General features: G+C 40.6%; 2 protein-coding genes and 1 long non-coding RNA gene across 4 annotated transcripts in view; 2 read left to right on the forward strand and 1 right to left on the reverse strand.

The window, feature by feature from the left end:
* The window catches only part of LOC125901141 (uncharacterized), a 163,540-nt gene extending 158,781 nt beyond the window's left edge, over positions 1 to 4,759 (forward strand). For both annotated transcript variants that reach the window (XR_007450938.1, XR_007450939.1), the window contains 2 exons: positions 4,395 to 4,484; positions 4,656 to 4,759. This is a non-coding gene — a long non-coding RNA (uncharacterized LOC125901141). The remainder of the gene's footprint in view (positions 1 to 4,394; positions 4,485 to 4,655) is intronic.
* Positions 3,543 to 11,583, reverse strand: cmpk2 (cytidine monophosphate (UMP-CMP) kinase 2, mitochondrial). Its single transcript, XM_049596561.1, has 5 exons — positions 10,668 to 11,583; positions 8,834 to 8,948; positions 8,224 to 8,425; positions 7,782 to 8,015; positions 3,543 to 4,892 (listed from the first exon to the last, which is right to left on the reverse strand). The coding sequence occupies exons 1-5, from the start codon at positions 11,259 to 11,261 to the stop codon at positions 4,772 to 4,774; spliced, it is 1,266 nt and encodes a 421-aa protein (XP_049452518.1). The 5' UTR covers positions 11,262 to 11,583; the 3' UTR covers positions 3,543 to 4,771.
* Positions 11,584 to 13,866: 2,283 nt separating this feature from the next.
* rsad2 (radical S-adenosyl methionine domain containing 2) lies at positions 13,867 to 16,995 on the forward strand. The gene is made up of 6 exons (XM_049596562.1): positions 13,867 to 14,350; positions 14,433 to 14,594; positions 14,711 to 14,940; positions 15,036 to 15,185; positions 16,410 to 16,442; positions 16,585 to 16,995. Exons 1-6 carry the CDS (start codon positions 14,029 to 14,031, stop codon positions 16,747 to 16,749), a joined length of 1,062 nt encoding a protein of 353 aa, XP_049452519.1. The 5' UTR covers positions 13,867 to 14,028; the 3' UTR covers positions 16,750 to 16,995.
* The last annotated feature ends 2,451 nt before the right edge of the window (positions 16,996 to 19,446 follow it).

A 19,446-nucleotide genomic window follows, 5' to 3' on the forward strand; every position in this document is an offset into this window, starting at 1 on the left:
GTTTTCATATGTGTGTTATGGAAATATTAGTCTGGTCTAGTTGTCATGTTGTTTTGTTTTTGGCATATTTCTGCATGTTTTGCAGCTGTCAAAACAGAACTGAATTCTCAATCATTTCCCTCCCTGATATGACGACTTGCCACTTGTCAACACCACTGCCAGCTGCCTTATTTGACAGGATATGATGATTTATCACAAGTTCTCCACAGTAAATAGACAATAACTGTTTTGTCACACTCCACCGAGTTCTAACTGGGTTTTCGGGGAGTGTGTGAGGGAGTGCTGTAGGGGCCTTATGGGGGCTGATGTGCCGTTTTTAATGAGATCTCACAGCAGTGTTTAAATATTTAACCGTTCCTGGTGAAGCCTCCCCAACAGCCGCCAGGCAAAAACTGGTGAGGTTTCATGCAATCATCACAGACTGTACAGCACCTATCCCCTGAAAACATCAGAAAATAAGCACAACCTGAATATATAATGGCATCCTGAATACACAGCCTGCTGTGCCGAACGCCTGCACCTATCGACAGAGATGCTGTCTTTGCCCCTGCAAATAAGTATTCACACACCATGACAAAGGGTGAGCATGATGATGAAAAGCTGTTGAATTATACATCTGTTTTTTGATGGGATATTTTCAAAACTTTATTTTCTTTTTCCCCTCCCTTCCCAACAAAGTAATTCCCCCATCTCTGCCTCGCTTTTGCCTTTTTTTCCGCCTCATTTTGAGCTTTTGCTGGATGCTTTTTGACAAACATCTCACCACCGATCAGTTCAACTCCTACACCCTTCGTGTTTTTACATCCCACCACCCGTCATTCATGGAGAACGGGGCTGGGGTGTCTGCCACCACCTGCTGTGTTCAGAGGGAGGTGGTAGTGCTGTGTATGCATGTGGTGTGTTTATGAGTGCAACTGTGGAAGAGTGTGAGGGAAGGGGGGGCGGGGGGGTCGCACGCTGGGGGTTTGGTAGGAAGTGTGGGTCAAGAGAAGGCTGAGAAATTTGAATTGTGATCATGTACTTTAATTTAGTCTACTGGATATCTCAAACTCAATAATATAATCTGATTATTTCCCCTTTTAAACATGAGTATTTTAATCTCGTGTTTTAAATACCCCCTTAGACATATTTTGGAGTTTAGTTTTTGCAATCACTTTATTTTAATCAGATTTTTCTAATCCAATTTGGTGTAATGCCTTTACACACCAACCCCTGTTTCGGATGTTAAGGAGGTTGAGGTTGGCGAATATTTAGGAGAGACCTCAGATGGTATTTGAAGCTGCTCATTGAATGCTACATACAGTATTTGGGGGTGAGGATAGGGTTTGGGAAATACGCTGTACCTGCCAGCTGGAGGAATCTGGAGAGACTTGAGCCCACAGATGACAGCATCCGCAGCGTCTCCCTTCACTCCTGCCCCCCTCCTCCCTTCTTCATCTATCCTCTATCCACCATCCTCTCCTCCTTTTCCAGTCTTCCCCTTGGCTTCCCTCTTTTATCCCCCCCATCCTCCCCCAACGCAGACAGCCCATCCCTGCCTGTCTAGCTAACTCAGCTCTCACCCAAAAAAAAAAAATCCACCATCATATCCAGTCACTGCTCTGAGGCCCTACTGATTGAAAGGAGCATTATTAGCCCCTGCTAACCTGCTCATTCACTGTGTAAAATGTTGTTTATTTGACAAGGGATGTATATAGACGTTGCTGTAGGGTCTTTAGAGTTTGGCAGACACTTGGTGCCAAATCATATGCATGACTCCTCTTGCCATGCCGCTTCATGTGGCTGCCAAGTGAGGCCCACTGGGGTCTTTGCCAGGGGACTCAGACAACTATTCAAGCCCTCCCTCCCACCCGCCCCACACCCCTAACACACACACATACATAAAAACACCTTGTGCTTCCCCCGATGCCCTCTCTCCCTCCCCCAACCTGTACCAGCTCCATGCCCTCCCACCCCTACCCCCTCAGTCTCCATACCACACTCATTATTAATGATCTGAGGGACAGCTTTCATTTGATCTATTACTTAGGATGGGACGGCGGCTGCTGTGCTGCTGCATCCCTGCTGGATCTTTAATTATTTCATGGAGGGCTTTCCTCCTCTCTGCTGCTCCTTCTCTGTTGTGCAGATGAAATATTGAAGTTGAGGAGTGTAGTGCAAAGTGGCCCCATACAGTGTGAGGTGTGTGTGTGTGTAGTGTACTGTATATTTGTGTGTATAGACATGTGCGAACTGCTCCTGACGGATCTTAGCTTTTCCATAAATGCGGTTTGGACTTTTTTATCTCGCAACTTCAGTAGTGAGGTCACAGATTGGAAGTAGATTGCGCGAGTTATTAAGTTGTTCCCTCAAACCGCAGTTTGGAAACACAGATCTTGAATGTGCGAGTTGTTGTTATTGTTAGACCTCGGAGTGTATCCTGGCTATCTGACAAAAACAGCCGAACAAATCCTTAATGTCTCAACATGGAAAAACACTATTAGCAAATGTAAAGAGAGTTATTTCAGTGCATGTGTAATGTAGTGTGATTATGGGCCATTAATGTCATATTACAGTAGTGTTGAGGGGCAGTAATGGCATGATATCACCACTCACTTTTTGTTGCCAAGAATAACAAAGCATAACATCTGACATGGAAACATGGCTGACACCAGAGGCACACACAGCTCTGCATTCAGGTATGATGTACGGCGTGGAGCCTAATTGCTTTGCTCTCCTACTTCATAAATTTCAGACTCTCTTGAGACAGAGGCTACTGTGTTAATGGCAATCAAAATTCCACGCAGCTCCAGCTCCAGATTCACTTTGTGTCGTACGGCACATCCACAGCGTCACCGGGCAGCCTACGAATTCAATAAACCCTTCGGAGATACTTACCTCATGTAGGAATCCATACTCCATAAACATAATGACACCTTATTTTGCTTTATGTGATTACATGTGATGGTATGATTTGCATCCACGGCACCTCTCCACTCAGTAAAACATTGGATTGCCGTAATTGGTAGTAGGAGTAATCCATGCGCTTATGTGGGGGAGCACCGGAATGACATTGATATACAGCGCTCCATTAATTGCCATATGAATAGGGTCTGCAGTGGTTGGCGCTCTGCTGATGCATCACAGTAAAAGAGATGGGTCACTCTGTCTTCTCCAGCCCGCAGCTTTGCCAAGCTCATAATTACTAAAACCTCCAATTAATCTTCCCATCACATAGGCCAAATATACACTTCCTCCATATATATGTATGAGTTACAGTATGTGCTCTTAGTAAATGTGCGGGCCTGTGTGCGTGTTTGTGTGTTTACGCAAGTGTGTATGTACATTTACATGTGCTCACTTGCGAGCGCGCCCATGAGAACATCAAGTACAAACAGCACTATATGTTCTCAGTGTGCTCTGTGGCTCCACTGCAAGCCACTCAGGTTATCAATACAAGTGGCATCAGTTGTGTCAATATCACAGCTGAACTAAAGGGAATTGTTATCTGCAGTGCACGAAGGACTCTTATTTTGTAGGAAAGAAGAAAATAAAAGCAAAAGTGTTCACAGAGAGTTTATATGCACGTATATAATCAAGCTGAACATAGACACACTTACATACAGGTTGTATAACTTATTGATAGCTTTAAATAAGACAAGCAGGAACCCCCAAAACAGAGGTAGAACAAAGATATTGTTTTGAAAGTCACAATTAAGTGTAAAGTCTTTGAACTCAAGTCCTAATTCGAGTCCCAAGTCAAGACATGCAGGTTCTGATTTAAGTCCAAAGTCAAGGCTGACCAATCCCAAGTCAAGTCCCATTGAATTTCTGGTCCTATACAAGTCACAGTGCGCTCTTCACCAAATGTTGTACTGCTATTTCAACCACAGACTAATAGTATATTGCATTTAAAATAATTATGAATGTTTTTTAAACACTGAAACAAGTGCGACTGAACTTAAGCATAAAACACAATGCTGATATTGTACTTTCTTAGCATATAGCACGATTAACCAATACCACGACAGAAGGAATTCTGTAGTCTGTCCTGTCTCGTATTCAACTCTTCTCATATTGGAAAAAATGTCTTTAACTTTCCCCTTCCAAATTGGTTTGGGGGGAAGGTATCAAGCATTTTCAAGTCAAAAGCTCAAGTCAAAGTGAAGTCATGAGTGTTTGGCGTTAAAGTCCAAGTCGACAAGTCGAGTGTAAACGACAAACCGATACTGTCACTGTCTTTTAATTTGAAACACGTTTTTAACAAATTAAAAGCATGTTATCGGAGTGTATTTCACTGTTTTATTCTTGTGGATCTATTAAATGTTTTGAGATTTGGATTTTTGCACACTTATGCACTTAAATGGACTCTATCTGACTGGTGCTCATATAAATATTTCTCTCCATTTCCTCAGTGTCCGTTCGAACACAAGTGGTAGTCAATGAGTGCAGCTACACTGTGTCTGAAGGCTACACTGTCTGATTTCTGAGAGGTCACAACAGCAGTTAAGTGCACACTTCTTGACAATACTTTTGTGCGTGTGTGTGTGTGTCAGAATCAGTCCATGCATGTGTGTGTCTACATGAATATGTATGTCTGATTGTAGCATGCAGTTCTGGCCCCTGGCCATTCAACCTTTACTCATTCTGAAAAGAATCTCTTCTCCACACTCCAGTCTGGCCACCATTCCCCCTACTGAGGCATCCACAACACCTTACTGGCACCCAGTGGCGACAGGGGGTACTACATCCACTTGATGCTTGGCTGACAGCAGGGGAGATGGAGAACTGTTTACAAGTGGCATTTGCCCCTAATTAAAAGCAGCACTTGTTGGAGCACTTGGTCTACAGAAGGACTAGCATCCACAGTAACGCATGGTGGCCCAGTGATCCTCTGGTAAGCCTTTTCCACTCTGCAACACACAAACACATTGGTGAAGAAAATAAGCATATAAACAGTAAATGACACTTTGCATGCAACAGAATAATCTGTTTTCCTGACAACTTTGAGTATTTTGACTGCTCACAGTTCAGGTGGAGAGTGAGGAGAGTGATAAAAAGCACAACATGTGAGAAATTTAGCATGAGAAACAACACAGATGGCTTGGAGAGCAGCCGTTTCCTGAGACAAATGAAGAATAGTCCATGTGATGGTGATTGAAGTCTGCAGAAACTCTCACACTCTCTGCGGCAGACAGTCAACTCCCTCCGTTCTCTAATTCTGCTGGCCCAACATCTGGCTGTCCCGTGTGGAAAGGCCATTATGTCAGGATAGAGGATGAATGAAACTAGCCATCGACCTGTCTGCGTAGCGACTATCGGGGCAGCCGGTGCCCTGCGAGTTTTGACCAGCTTAATGGAGCACAACAGCTCAGCAACTAATCACCTGTTCTTTCTCATCAGCTGCTTCCCCCACGGGACGGTAATTGATTGTTAAGTGTTTGATGGATCAGACTAAGACTGAGCTGACCTGACTCAGTGGAACGTGGAGTACAGTTTGTAGCCCATCTGTGGTTTCATGTTTTCACACTCACAGAGAACTGTTTTCATCACAGACTGTGGAACATTTGTCCACACATGTCACATCGCTAAGGGTGTCTACTGTGTTTGTTTTTTTTCCTCTATCTTTTTCCATCATTGCCAACTCTGTGTAACATACAATACTGTCATACTGGGCCTCAATTAGATTAATAGAATGTGTGTATAATGTCTCAAAGACACAGACAGAATTATATTTATGTTGCAGTGTATGCCAACTAAAAATGTCCAGTTGATATGGTTTGGTGATTTCAGTCTTAAAACTTTATTTAAAACAACTGGTGGAAAATTTTTGATGAAATAGTTTACAATTCAGTTTCACTAATGGGGCAAATAACTGGTGGTATGATTGTTACAGTTTAAAGAAAAACTTAACCCGCAAAATGATTATTTGTATATTGCTTACGCACCGTGTGTTTCATTGAATTTGTCAAGAAAAGTTTTTCTTGCATGCCTCCACGGTGAGCGAATAATACAAAAACGGGGGCTGCATTTTAAACAACAGCAAAAGTTTATCAAAATATTTGTTTATATATATATATATATATATATATAATCGAAGTCTCATTTATGCGGTCGTATACTTCGCTAAAAACGTATTATTCAGAACTCTTTGACGTAAACAGTCTGACTAGCGGTTGAGTTGCATGTCTGGGCGAGTGCATGCGTTATAACACTGCTCAATGGAACGCACAGAGTTCAAACACATGCTTGCTGTAATGTACTACCTGTAGGTGGCAGTGTTTTAAATAGTAAGGTTTTAGCAAAACTACTTGTATTTGGGAAGTACTAAGCATACGATTGGATAAATGAGACTTGGATTATACTGCATGAGTTGTGTGAGAGTTTTTAAACAGATGTTTTGATTTGGTTTTTACTCCAATTCATCCAGAATTTTCTCAGTTTTTGGATTCTCCGTTCATTTGTGTATCAGTTATTCAACCTGTGTAACACTGAACTCGTGAAGATAACTGTTTTTCTCGCTCGCCACCACGGAGAACGAAGAAAATCCCAAAAGATTCTCGATGAATTGGAGTAAAACTAACAAAAATACATCTGTTTACAGACTCTCACACAACTTGTGCAGTATAATCCAAGTCTCATTTATCCAGTCGTATGCTCAGTACTTTACAAATACAAGTATTTTTGCTAAAACCTTACTATTTAAAACCCTGCGAGTAGTGCACTAGAGCAAGCACGTGTGTTTCTGCATTCCATTGAGCAGCGTTATAACGCATGCACTCGCCCAAAAGCGCTACTCAACCGTGAATAAGACTGTTTTCGTGGAAGTTTTTTAGCAAAAGTACTCGTGTTTGGGAAGTACTGAGCTTTCAACTGGATAAATGAAACTTGGATTATACTGCACAAGTTATGTGAGAGTTTGTAAATAGATATTTTGATATAGTTTTGCTGTTGCTTAAAACGCTTGCCCCCTTTACTGAATTCCAACATGAATTTTCTCCGTTTTTGGATTCTTCGTTCACTGTGGAGGCATGTGAGGAAAAGCAAAGGTTTTCCTTTTTTTGACAAAGTCAATGTAACACAGGGTGAGTATTTAAAATACAAATTATCATTTTATGGGTAAAGTATTCCTTTAAATTGTACCACCAGTTATCTGCCTCAATAGTGACACTTGACTGTTTCGGACTTTCCTTCATTTCAACATGAATTTTCTCTGTTTTCGGATTCTTCATCCACCGTGGATGCATGCGAAAAAACAGTTGTCTTTCTGAATTCAACGTAACACAGGATGAGTAATTGATATAATACAGATGATCATTTTGTGGGGGAAGTATTCTTTCAGATTGTCACAATCATACCATCAGTCATCTGCCTTATTAGTGATACAAGAGTGGAATCAACAAAGTTTTAAGACTGAAAATCACTACACCATATAAACTAAAGCCTAAATAATTTGCTAAGATGGACGTTTTTTAAAGGTATTCACTGCAACATAAATATAGTTCTCTAGATGTCTTTGAGATTCTATTATATTATTATTAAATATCTGTGGGGTTTGACTTTTGACTGCACATAAACAATTTGAAGACATTGCCTCGGGTTTCTGGGAAATTGTGGTGGACAATTTTCACAATTTTCTGACATTTTGTAGACTAAACAATAAATAAATTATTCAAAGAAGCAATCAGCAGATTATCTGGTTTGCCCTGCGTGGTATTTTAAATGTTTAATGGTCAACTGAAGCATGTATGTATGTATCCTTGACATATACGTATTATGTACTTGTAATCCAAATGTCTCACTTGAGTCTGAAAAGCTGGTTGTGGTCCAGCTCTTGTTCCTCTTCAGTCTTTCCTTGACCTCTGTCCCTCAGCCTCCTCCTCCTCTCCTCAGGGTCCAGGGTGAGTACGACCACCAGGCTGGGCTGGAGCAGGTCACTGGGCCAGCGGTAAACCTCCGAACCCTCCGCTGGAAGGTTGCACACTGGACCACTCACTGCTGTGGCGATGGCATACGCTGCTGTGCTGTGCCAGAATCTGGAGACGACAGAGAGAGTGAATGGTGGATTGAAAGGTGAATGATGGATGGATGGATGCTCAGGTGACTCACAGGGAGAGTGAGACATGTTAAATATTGAACTGCAGGTCTAGATCCCAGTGGAACGTATCTATTGTCTCTCTATCACAAAACAGGTCACGAAACAGGCAAACGTCACAACACCTGCGACATCTCAGGTGTCTTTACCTGTCAACGATGACAGGTGTCTTCATGCCCTCCTGGACGATTTGTTTCGCTGTGATGTAGTTCCCCAGAGCATAGAAGGCCCTGCGGATAAGTGGCGGCTCCCAATCAAAGCGGGCCCTCATGGGGGACAGGCACTGAGGAGGGGACGGCATGAGAGTGGCCCCTAGAGTATCCCTCAGAGACTCAGTCAGAGTGGTCTTACCTGTGATGGGGAGAAGGAGGAAGGACAGAGTCATGTCATGTACAAAGACGATGCAAAAAAAAGACTAGGAGTTTTTTTCTTTCAGAGAACAAAAAGTTGAATTCACCACGTTTTTCTTTTCTTTAAATGTAATAAGGGAGTGAAGTGACTCTTGAAAAGTTCAACCTCCCATCCTACCTACATGGTTGACTTTTCATGAGGTTTGCAAAGAGTATTAGATGAACGAGCTCTTCAATAAACCATTTTCATAGTGATGTAACTTTCCTGAGGTCATGATACATGATATTCCATTAGGCGAATCTCGCTGGCAGATAATGGCTTTAGCAGACAACAACTGGCCATCACTTTAGCAAGACATCTATACATCAAACTGATCCCCATATTTATTTATGAGGTAATGGCATTAACCTGTGGCATCCAGGCCCTCTATGACAATAACAGGGAAGTCTGGTTTACTTCTGGCCTCCACTCTGCTGGGCAGCAGCTCCAGCACAGACGTCGCCTCTGGGATGATGTCACCGCACTGCAGAACAGACAAAATCAGTTTGCTGCTGTGAGAGGAGGCAGGAGGGAGTCATACACTGTGGTGCTGCATGAACACACACACACACACACACACACACACAACTGTGGGCCACCTGGCAATAAAGAATAAATGAGGCATTAAGGGAGCAGCGTGTAACATTTCGAGGATTTAGTGGCATCTAGTGGTGACGATTACAGCTTGCAACCAGCCGAAAATTCTCCCAGTTAGAATTCCTTCAGTGGTTATCGTTCAGGAGGTTTTAACTAGGAGCTAAATTATCCACAGAGGTTGCTTCCTCTCCTTAATAAACCTGCTTATGTGTGCTCACCTATTTTCTCTAATAACTTAATGTGTGCTCCTCTTTTTATGATTCAGATATTCTGGAGGTTTTGACCAGGAGCTGAATTATCCACAGAGGTCTCCTCTCCTCCAAAACAAACGGACCCACTGATTTAAACCAGTGGGTCCCAACTGGTGGGTCGCGGTCCAAAAGTGGATCGCGGGTCCATTCTGAATGGACCACAGTTAACTTGCAGATGTGTCAAGTTTGTAAAAAAAAAAAAAAAAAAAAAAGATGTACAATGGATTTCTGGCACAAAGCTTTTCTTTTGAAATGCCGTTTCCTGCTGCAGAGTGAGTGGTTAATGGACAGCTATTTCTGAGAGGCAGCAAACCATTTCAAGGACATGGCCAAACACAAGTATGTCGCTGAATATATTTAATTTTGTGGACCTTGAACTAATGACTAAGGAGAAATCTGGACCCTGTGGCTGAACCACTCTGAACAGCTGATTTAAACCGGTACAAACATTTGATAAAGCAGTTTTACATTACAAATCAGTGTCTCTCCAATGCTGTTTGGCATCTAAACTTTTTTCTCTGGTGACTTAAGTTCCAGATGTTCAGGAGGTTTTACCAGGAGCTAAATTATCCATAGAGTTAGCTTCCTCTCCAAAACAAACAGACCAGGGGTCTCAGTTATAAACACTGTACGCACAAATCGAGGCCTGAAAGATGTCTACGCCACTTCACACACAAAAGTTGTGATCTAAACTTTGATTCATGCTTATGTGCATTTTGGAGACAGGAAATTGGCCACATAGATGGTGAGGTGGGAGCCTGATTGTAGAAATTGTTGAATATTTTTTTTGGTGCAAGGCATTTTTGGCTTTTGTCTGTACGTACATTTTTAGTATGGACCCCTACACATTGTTTAATAAATGAGACCCCAGGTGATAAAAGACCGGTAAAAACACTGAATAAAGCAGTTTTACATTAAGAAAATAAGTGTTTTTCCGACACTCTTGTAAAAGGGGGGCTTCTATCTACTGGGGCCAACATGAGATCGCAAATAGCCCTAACTAGAGCCAGTGTTTGGTTTGTCTGTTCCAGGCTACTGTAGAAACACGGCTGTAACAAGGTGATGTCTATAGATGAGGACCCCCTATATATAGATATAAACAACTCAATCTAAGGTAACAAAAACACAACACTTATTAATTTCAGGTGATTATACACTGAAGAAAACATACTTATTATATCATATTCCATTTCTGCCAATATATCCCTCTAAATCCTACACACTGAGCCTGTGAGCACACTGCAATACCTAACTTCACCACAAGAGGGTGCCATATTGCATATTTTGCAAATGAAGGAATATGTTTATGTTTTTGTAAAGCAGGCCTGTGCATATCATGAAGTGACTATAATAACCTTTTTGAGTACTTCATAAGCCTCCTGGAAACTGTAGAACACATCAGAGTTGATGATGTTGAGAGTAGATGGGTGACACTCTGGAGCCTCTGAGGGTACCACATAGTAATCCTGTGACATTTGCATCGCGTGTCTGTCTGCATGAGACCACAGGTGCTGAGTCCACGGCTCACCGTCCTCACCTTTAGAGTAAGAACACACAAGCACCGGATCATCGTGCTGTATCAAACCTCTCAGAAGTCTCTCTGTCGGGGACGAACTCTGAGAATAATCTTTTAAAAAGTAGCCCTTTAAGAGCGAATCCTTGACATTTGGCAGAAATGAGAGCATGGGAGACAAATGACACTCCGGAGGCAAGTCTCTCAACAATTTGTCTTTCAGCTCCCCGTAAAACTTGGCACGTCTGATTGTGTCGCTGCTGCAGACGAGGAGAGAGTAACACTGTCCGGAGTTGTGGATCTCTCTAAACACCCGTGGCACTTCTTCTCCCCGGTGCTTCTCACCAGTTGAAAAGTAGACGGATGCTCCATCCAGCTCCACGGAGAAAACACGTGAGGACCAGTGAGGAAGCAGAGACATAGTGCGCCGTGCCATTTGTTACATCGGCTATAAGTCGTATTGACCGGTTTCAGTCTGCTATAATAACACTGACTGCGAGGCATTACATAAAGTGGGTGCTGAGGGGAAAATGAAACTGCGCTGAGCAAAGCTGGGAAAACGAAACTTAACAGCCACTATCAGCTGGGTCTGTACAGCTGATTCACAGACATGTTTCCCTAGCTCTAAGGTATGTTTGTGGACAGGTCAGAGGACATAGTTGCTGGTTGTGTCAGCAGGGTGGTGTCTCTGTGGTAGTATTTTGGCAGGTGCTCATTGGGTAGGGCGTTTAGGCATTTAGGGAGGGATAAAGTGAGTGGAGGAAAAGACAAACATGAAATTACTTTTTACTTAAAGAAACAGAGACTTGGGAGAAAATAGCATTCCTCTACATAGCTCTGAAAACTAAAACAACCTTAATTATAATGCAATAATATTCACAGTATGTTCATATTTAGACCATATTTCACCAGGATTTGCTATAGTGACCTTTTTCATCCTCCACAGTGCAAATAATAGTCTAAATAATAGTCATGGTCTAAATGCAACCATTCAGTCAATGTCTTCAAATAGGCGGTGGAAATACTTTCACTTTTGAGCCAATTCTGGACTTCTTTTAAACCTCAAAATACTCACTGTAAGATAAAACTATATGTAAATGTGTAAATGTGGTTATATACTTGGTCATACTGATACATTTACAGCCTCCACTTGAAAGATAAATAAGTCCATGTGACACCTGCGAATACATTTGTATTTATTAAGCAACAATTTAAATATAACATGGAAAATGCTCTTTAAATACAATAACAATGACAGACAATACATAATTGATGTAGGGTCCCTCTGGTTTGTTGCTCTGGTTGTAGGAAGAGGTCTGATAGGGTGGAAACTTGTAAATAATACACATATTATTGCATCATTAGTAGTCTTTGAGCGAAGATAAGATAAAAACTTAACTGATCCCACACTGGGGAAATTCACATGTTACAGCAGCTCAAAATGCACAGATAGAAAAGCAAGTTGAAAGGCAATAGAATACTTATTGAATAAATGTAAAGTAAGAAAGGAATATATCAGAATTAGAAAAATATAAAGTACTAAATTTAGACACAGCTATACACTCAATACTATTTACCTTTCACTTATGCACACATGGGAAAAATATGTATGTATGGGTATATTTTGACAGCTGTACAGGATAATTGCACATTGGATGTGTGTAGTATTAAAATAAAAACAATAACGACCTAAACATTCAAGTTTACAGGCTACAGCAACGCAACAGCCCATGTAGACAGTCACAAGAGCAATCCATTAGTCAGGCAGCATGTTTGTTTATGTTTACTGTAGCTCCCAACCACAGCATGCTACAAGCTAGCATGCTAACAACAAGCTAGCTTGGCACAACAGCAGGGTAGCCCGCATCGCTGGCAGCATAAAATAAAACTAACAGTAATTTCTGTTTTGCTTTATTGAAATACAGTAGCACAGGTACTAACAAAGTATGTAGGTGGAGGGAAGACTTGTGTTAATTCTGTTAGCTCCATCTCTTCGGTCATAGACTCCCGGTTAGCCGTGAGACGTGTGTACGGTCTGTACTGAACTAGTCGAAGCTGTAACGGTGCTTGCGCATGCGCATTACAGTAAGCGCAGGTATGGTTATTATACATGAAATATATAAAATGTACAGATCTGATATTAAAAAATGTTCCGACAGCTTCTTGCTGGGAGCATACAGACTATATATTTTCATATTCATGTTATTTTATATTAAACATTTAAAACGTTGAAATTACGTCTTTGTGTAGGCCATATTTCACCCACCAGTGCATTGTGACTGGAGAAACACCTTATACACTAATCAGTATCGTCTCTTTTTTGACCTACAACTGATCAAAATATCAAAATAATTAAACAAATTTGCATTTGTGACATGATGATGTTGTAACCATCTTTTAGCTGGTTGAAAAGAGGGTGAAATCACCTTTGAAATCCCGTACGGTGCTCACTGGGTGCTGTGAAAAGTGCTTAAAACAGGACAAGGCTGCTTTTATGTATCCTTCTATATAGCCTATATCATAATAAGGGACTACTTTATGTTTTAATAACGCATAATGGTGTGTGTGTGTGTGTGTGTGTGTGTGTGTGTGTGTGTGTGTGTGTGTGTGTGTGTGTGGTCAAGTTTGGATTCAACCAGTGGAGAGCCATGAAATGTGGTTCCCTTCTGCGTGCTTTTATTTGTGTAAACGTCACATGCAGGACACTTTACACACGTGCATTTGACTGGTTTTAGTTTTAGCATTCAAGAATTCTATTTAATGGCATCTTATATCGATCATTTCCATGTAATCATAAGACTTATACATAAAGTTTCTAATTCCTATCACCTCTGCACCTGTGATTACTACACTAATGATAATAAATAATGAGCGCATTATAATTTAAACTGCAGCGTCATGTTTTGTGGATACTGACTCATCTTATATAAAGAACTGCAGATAGGGACCTTAGTCAGCTGAGCAGCCAAGTTTCTGTTTCCAAACATCGAATACGAGAGCCACTTTGGCAGGAGGCAGGACGTCAGACATGTAGATGTGCACCCAGCTGTGTTTCGTTTTCGACTTTTGTAAATAGAAACTCAGCTGCTCAGCTGATCGCCTGCCCTCCTCTGTTTATAAGGTGCGCCCTGCAGCCTTCTGTTTAAGATGCGTCAGTATCCACGGTGCAAACACAGCAGGTGCAATACTGGTCCGGTCTGAAGATGAAATTCTCCTCTGCGCTCGTGTCTCTGAGGCTGCTGCTGCAGCTCTGCATCCGCACCGTGCACGACATCTCAGCGAGCCTCTTTTCAACTGTTTGGTACTGGACACCCGGAGTCTGCAGGGGAGCATCAGTTGTTTCAACTGCTGACAGAGAAGTGGACCAAAAGGAGGTTCAAAATGTGATGACTCCAACAAGTGTCAACTATCACTTTACACGCAAGTGTAACTACAAATGCGGATTTTGTTTCCACACTGCAAAGACATCCTTCGTGCTGCCTCTGGAGGAAGCCAAGAGGGGCCTCAAGCTCCTGAAGGAATCAGGTACATTTTACACATTGTGTTGTTTTGTGTGTGTGGTTATAAACCTGTTGCATGCAGTTAAATGTATCACTCTGTTTATTAGGCATGGAAAAGATCAACTTCTCTGGAGGAGAGCCCTTCCTGCATGATAAAGGAGAATTTCTGGGTAAATTAGTCCAGTTCTGTAAACAGGACCTCCAGCTCCCAAGTGTCAGCATCGTCAGCAATGGGAGCATGATCAAAGAAAAATGGTTCCAGAAATATGGTGAGACTCCAAATTAGTGTCAACGCAGTTTTCTGTTTCATATTCTACACTAGTGGGGAGCATAATTTAGTCTTGGCAGCAATGCATGATCTAAAAAATGAACCTCACTCCACCAGGTGACGATCTGGACATCCTGGCCATCTCCTGTGACAGCTTTGATGAAGCAACCAACCAGCTGATTGGCAGAACTCAAGGCAGGAAGAGCCACATTGAAAACCTTCACAAGATCCGCATCTGGTGCCAGCAGTACAAAGTGGCCTTCAAAATCAACTCGGTCATCAACACCTTCAATGTGGATGAAGACATGACGGAGAACATCCTCCAGCTGAACCCAGTCCGCTGGAAGGTAACAACAAGAGAAAGGGAGAGTGCGTACGTTTGGCTTTATGGCATCTTGACACACATCGTCACCGTCTCTGTGTGTGTGCTTCCTGTGTTCAGGTGTTCCAGTGTCTGCTGATTGATGGGGAAAATGCAGGAGAGGCAGCCCTGAGGGAGGCAGAGAGGTTCGTCATCAGCGAGCAGATGTTTCAGGAGTTTCTGGAGAGACACAGCAGCGTGTCCTGCCTCGTTCCTGAGTCCAATGAGAAGGTATGATTACAGTGGCAACAAATAATACTGCACTTTAAGAATGATTCATGGGGTTAGTGGATAACACTTAAAATAAAGATGTTTTTCAGCATAAAAATATGGTTGTTTTATTAACGTTTTTTTTTTATTTTTTTTTATTTTAAGAAGTTGAACATAATCAGAACATTTTTGAGTTGGATGGAATTAAAATAGTTTGACCACTAAATATCATCACAACTTTTGGATAAATATTAAATTGGTTCAACTTAATTAAGCTGTTGGAGGTCAAAGCAAATCATGTCGGTTGTACTAAACTAATTAAGAGTCATAGGATTAACTCAATATTGCCTGATTTTGAGCTACTAGGATACATGCACATTGTTACTTTAAGTTTTTTTAAAGTTGAACCAAAAGATTCAATTTTAGATTGCACTCTAAAAAAAAGATTCATGGAGTTAGTGGATAACACTTAAAATTAAGATGTTTTTCCAGCATAAAAAATATGTGTTTGTTCTTTAACGTGTTTTAGTCCGTTGACAACTTATTTTAAGAAGTTGATCAAAATCCAAACTTTTTCTGACATTTTTGAGTAGGATGGAATTAAAAGAAATGTGTTTGAATATCTTGAATAAAATAGTTTGACCACCAAAACCTTTGGATAGATATTAAGTTGGTTCAACTTAATTAAGCTTTTGGAGGTCAAAGCAAATCATGTTGGTTGAGCTAAACTTATTGAGTTTCTCAAATTCCAAATTTGCAACTACTTAAAAAGATGCATGCACATTGTTCAGAGTGCACTCTAAAAATGATTCATATAGTCAGTGGATAAAGCTTTAAAAAAAAAAAAAAAAAGAAAGATGTTTTTCAGCATAAAACAAAGTGACGTTAGTTCCATTAACATGTTTTAGTCAGTTTAATAAGTTGCTCAAAATCAAAATATTTTCGGCATTTTTGAGTAGGATGCCAGTAAAATAAATTTCTTTAAATATCTTTGACCACTAAATATCATCCCAACCTCTGGACAAATATTAAGTTGGTTCAACTTAATTAAGCTTTTTTAGGTCAAAGCAAATCATGTTGGTTGGATATGTTTAAATTTCAAAAATAAAATTCCATTTTGGGTAGGCGTTTTACACAAATGTCTGACACCCTTTGATATAAATCGGGAAAAATGAAATGACGTGAATCAGATGCCAGGCCCTGTGCTCACAAAGTAAAAGTCTGTAATCTTCTTTGTCTTCACAGATGAGGAACTCCTACCTGATCCTGGATGAATATGTAAGTACCTGATATTGTAAACACACTTAAGATTACTACTTTTCATTTTTTTGCCTTCTCACTGTTCAGTATCCAGGTAACTTACTGCATCTGATGAGCATTTAAATGTCTGTCTAATCCACTCCCTCTTCATTTTTTTCAGATGCGTTTCCTGGACTGCCGAGAGGGACGGAAGGACCCGTCCAAGTCCATCCTTGATGTTGGTGTGAAGGAGGCCATTCGCTTTAGTGGCTTTGATGAAAAGATGTTTCTCAAGAGAGGAGGGAAATACGTGTGGAGCAAAGCCGACATGAGGCTGGAGTGGTGAAAATGTGCAGCTTGATTTTGATTTCACTTTGCTGGAGACTGCACAGATAACTTCTATAGTATGAGTGTTACTTTTATAACTCACTGCACTGCTTATTGTTGTTGGAAACAAAGAAGTGTTAAGCCACATGGTATTCAAAGTTAATATTTTTGAACTAGATAAATAGATTGATAGATTGGTGTTTCCTTGCACTGTAGAGACATATATGAGGAAATATTTATAATAAATATATTTTGTCATGTATAACTTTGTCAAAGTGTTTTATTTTATTTTTGTCAGCATGTTGCACCATATTATAATGAAAAGTCACTTTCTTCAGTTATGGCCAGTTAAAAGTCAGCCCAAAGGTCCTGGCATAAGATAATGTGAAACAACATTATACATCACTTTTGGTTAATTGACTTCAATCCTACTAAATCTGCTTATGAACAGTTTGTTTCGTGACATTTCATCTCACCACACCAGAGCAGAAACTTGTTACACTGGCTCTTTCAATGAGTTAGTGAGTTCCAGTGAATGGAGTTGAACAGATGCCATACATGACAAACAAGTGAAAAGAAGTCTAAACATTAAATGCTCAGGAACCAGTCCACCCTGCTGAGCAGAGTGGCCTGTCCGATTATCTATACTGTTAAAGACAGGCCGCTACTTGATAAACTGGGTTAGCAACCTGGCTACAGCTGTTCAAACACAAAGTACATTCATACTGTGCTACTTTGTCTTTCACTTATAAATGGATATTTTGTAGGGAAGTTAAACTCATGAGAATAAATAATATTCTCGATGACTGTCTCCATCTTGATAAAGGTTGGAGGACTGTGTGAAAACCAGGGACAATAATTGAAAGAAGTCTAGGACTTTGATGCTCTGTCTGATGATGTCTGATATGTTGTTTTCTTTCTGTTGTCAACAAACCAAAACAGAAACTTACACAAGAGGTCATTTAACAAATTTTCAATCGAGAGTCCTGCAGCTGAGACCTCATTAGTACCTCATCCGAGTAAATGAAATGAAACAAAACTGAAACCCTGCAGACTTGAAGGCCTCTGGAGTTCAAATTAACCTTATCTGTTTTATCAGCTTGTTTTTAACGAATTAACTCAAATTCACCCAAAACATTTTTTTTTACCTCTAGTTATATTTATCCAGTGAGTACTTTTACTTTGGGTACTTAAAAAATATTCAGATGCTGATGCTTTTGTACTTTTCTTAGGTAAGAGTTTGAATACAGGACTTTTACCCGTAACTGAGTATTTCTACACTGTATAAGCATCTTGTTTCAAGTTTCAAGTTATTTATTATCAAATGCACAACATTGTCATTGAAAATATACTATACTATTGACTGATTTTTATTTGTGTCATACACACTTACGTACATGTTCCCAACCCTCATGGGTTTACAAGGCATCATTACAATGGCGTTGCAGTAACAATCAAAAATACATGTCATTTAACTACTCAGTCTAGAAACGGAATACTCTGCCTTCTATCCCAGTCCTGGTAAAGAAATTCAGCCACAACAAAGGTAGGTATAGGTCATCTTACTGCAAAGTACATTCCTTATGTCTTCATATACAGTGAACCCCATTCTCAACTTCTGTCTTCCTTTGAGGTGGTGTTAGACCTTTCAGTCTCTTTGTAGCTATTATTTATGAGACAATAAGTTTGTAGTTTTGGTTTCTTCTATATGTTAGACCATTGTTCTCTAAAAACATGCAAAATATTTCACTCCTAGCCTTTCGAATATCACAAAGTCACCTGTGACAAGTTTCAGTTCCCTGTTCCTGAATCAGTTCAACTTTGCCTCTTAGGGGACAGGTCATGTCTACCCAAGATCTCCAAACCAGCTTTTGCTTTAGTCCTAACAGGCCTTATCTCAGCTGCCAGAGTCATCCTTCGCTACTGGAAAAGTCAAGTTAGACATGAACATAGAGAGTGGGTTAAGTTAATGACAGAGAATGCACCATTTGATTTAATGATAGCCAATCTGCAATACCGTAGAGAATCACATTTGCTTGTCTGGAATCAGTTTTTGTCTTTTATAAAAGGACTAAATACATCATAGGTGCTAGACACTGTACTGACATGAACTACAACTGTAAAATACAGATGGAGACAGTGGGCTTTTAATTCTTTTGCTCTGGTTGTATAGTAATGTAAATAAATGTGTAAATAAAAAAAAATACAAGTTGTTTGAATAAAATAATGATTTTAAGTCACTGGCCCAGGGATGACAGTGGGAGATGTCCCAATTAAATACCTTTTTAGTGAGTCTCTGATCCGACATCTTTACAAGTCTACTCCAAAGCTGAAGCATTTGACATTTATGTCTGATGTTTGGCAAATAAATACAGCTTATATTGCTACTTACACCAATCAGCCAAAACATTAAAACCACTGGCGGGTGAAGTGAATAACATTGATTGTCTTGTTACAATGCAGTGTTCTGTTGGGAAACCTTGGGTCCTAGCATTCATGTCAATGCTATTCGGCATGCTCCACCCACCTGAACACCATTGCAGACCAAGTAACCCCCTCATGGCAATGGCACTTGTCGATGGCAGTGGCCCACCAGCAGGACAGTGCACCATGCCACACCACAAAAACTCCTCAGAGATGGCCCAAGGAATGGGACAAAGAGCTCAAGGTGTTGACCTGGCTTCCAGATACCCCAGATCCCAATCTGACCAAAGAT

Source organism: Epinephelus fuscoguttatus, linkage group LG14 (assembly GCF_011397635.1).
Source record: "Epinephelus fuscoguttatus linkage group LG14, E.fuscoguttatus.final_Chr_v1".
NCBI classification, from domain to species: Eukaryota; Metazoa; Chordata; class Actinopteri; order Perciformes; family Serranidae; genus Epinephelus; species Epinephelus fuscoguttatus.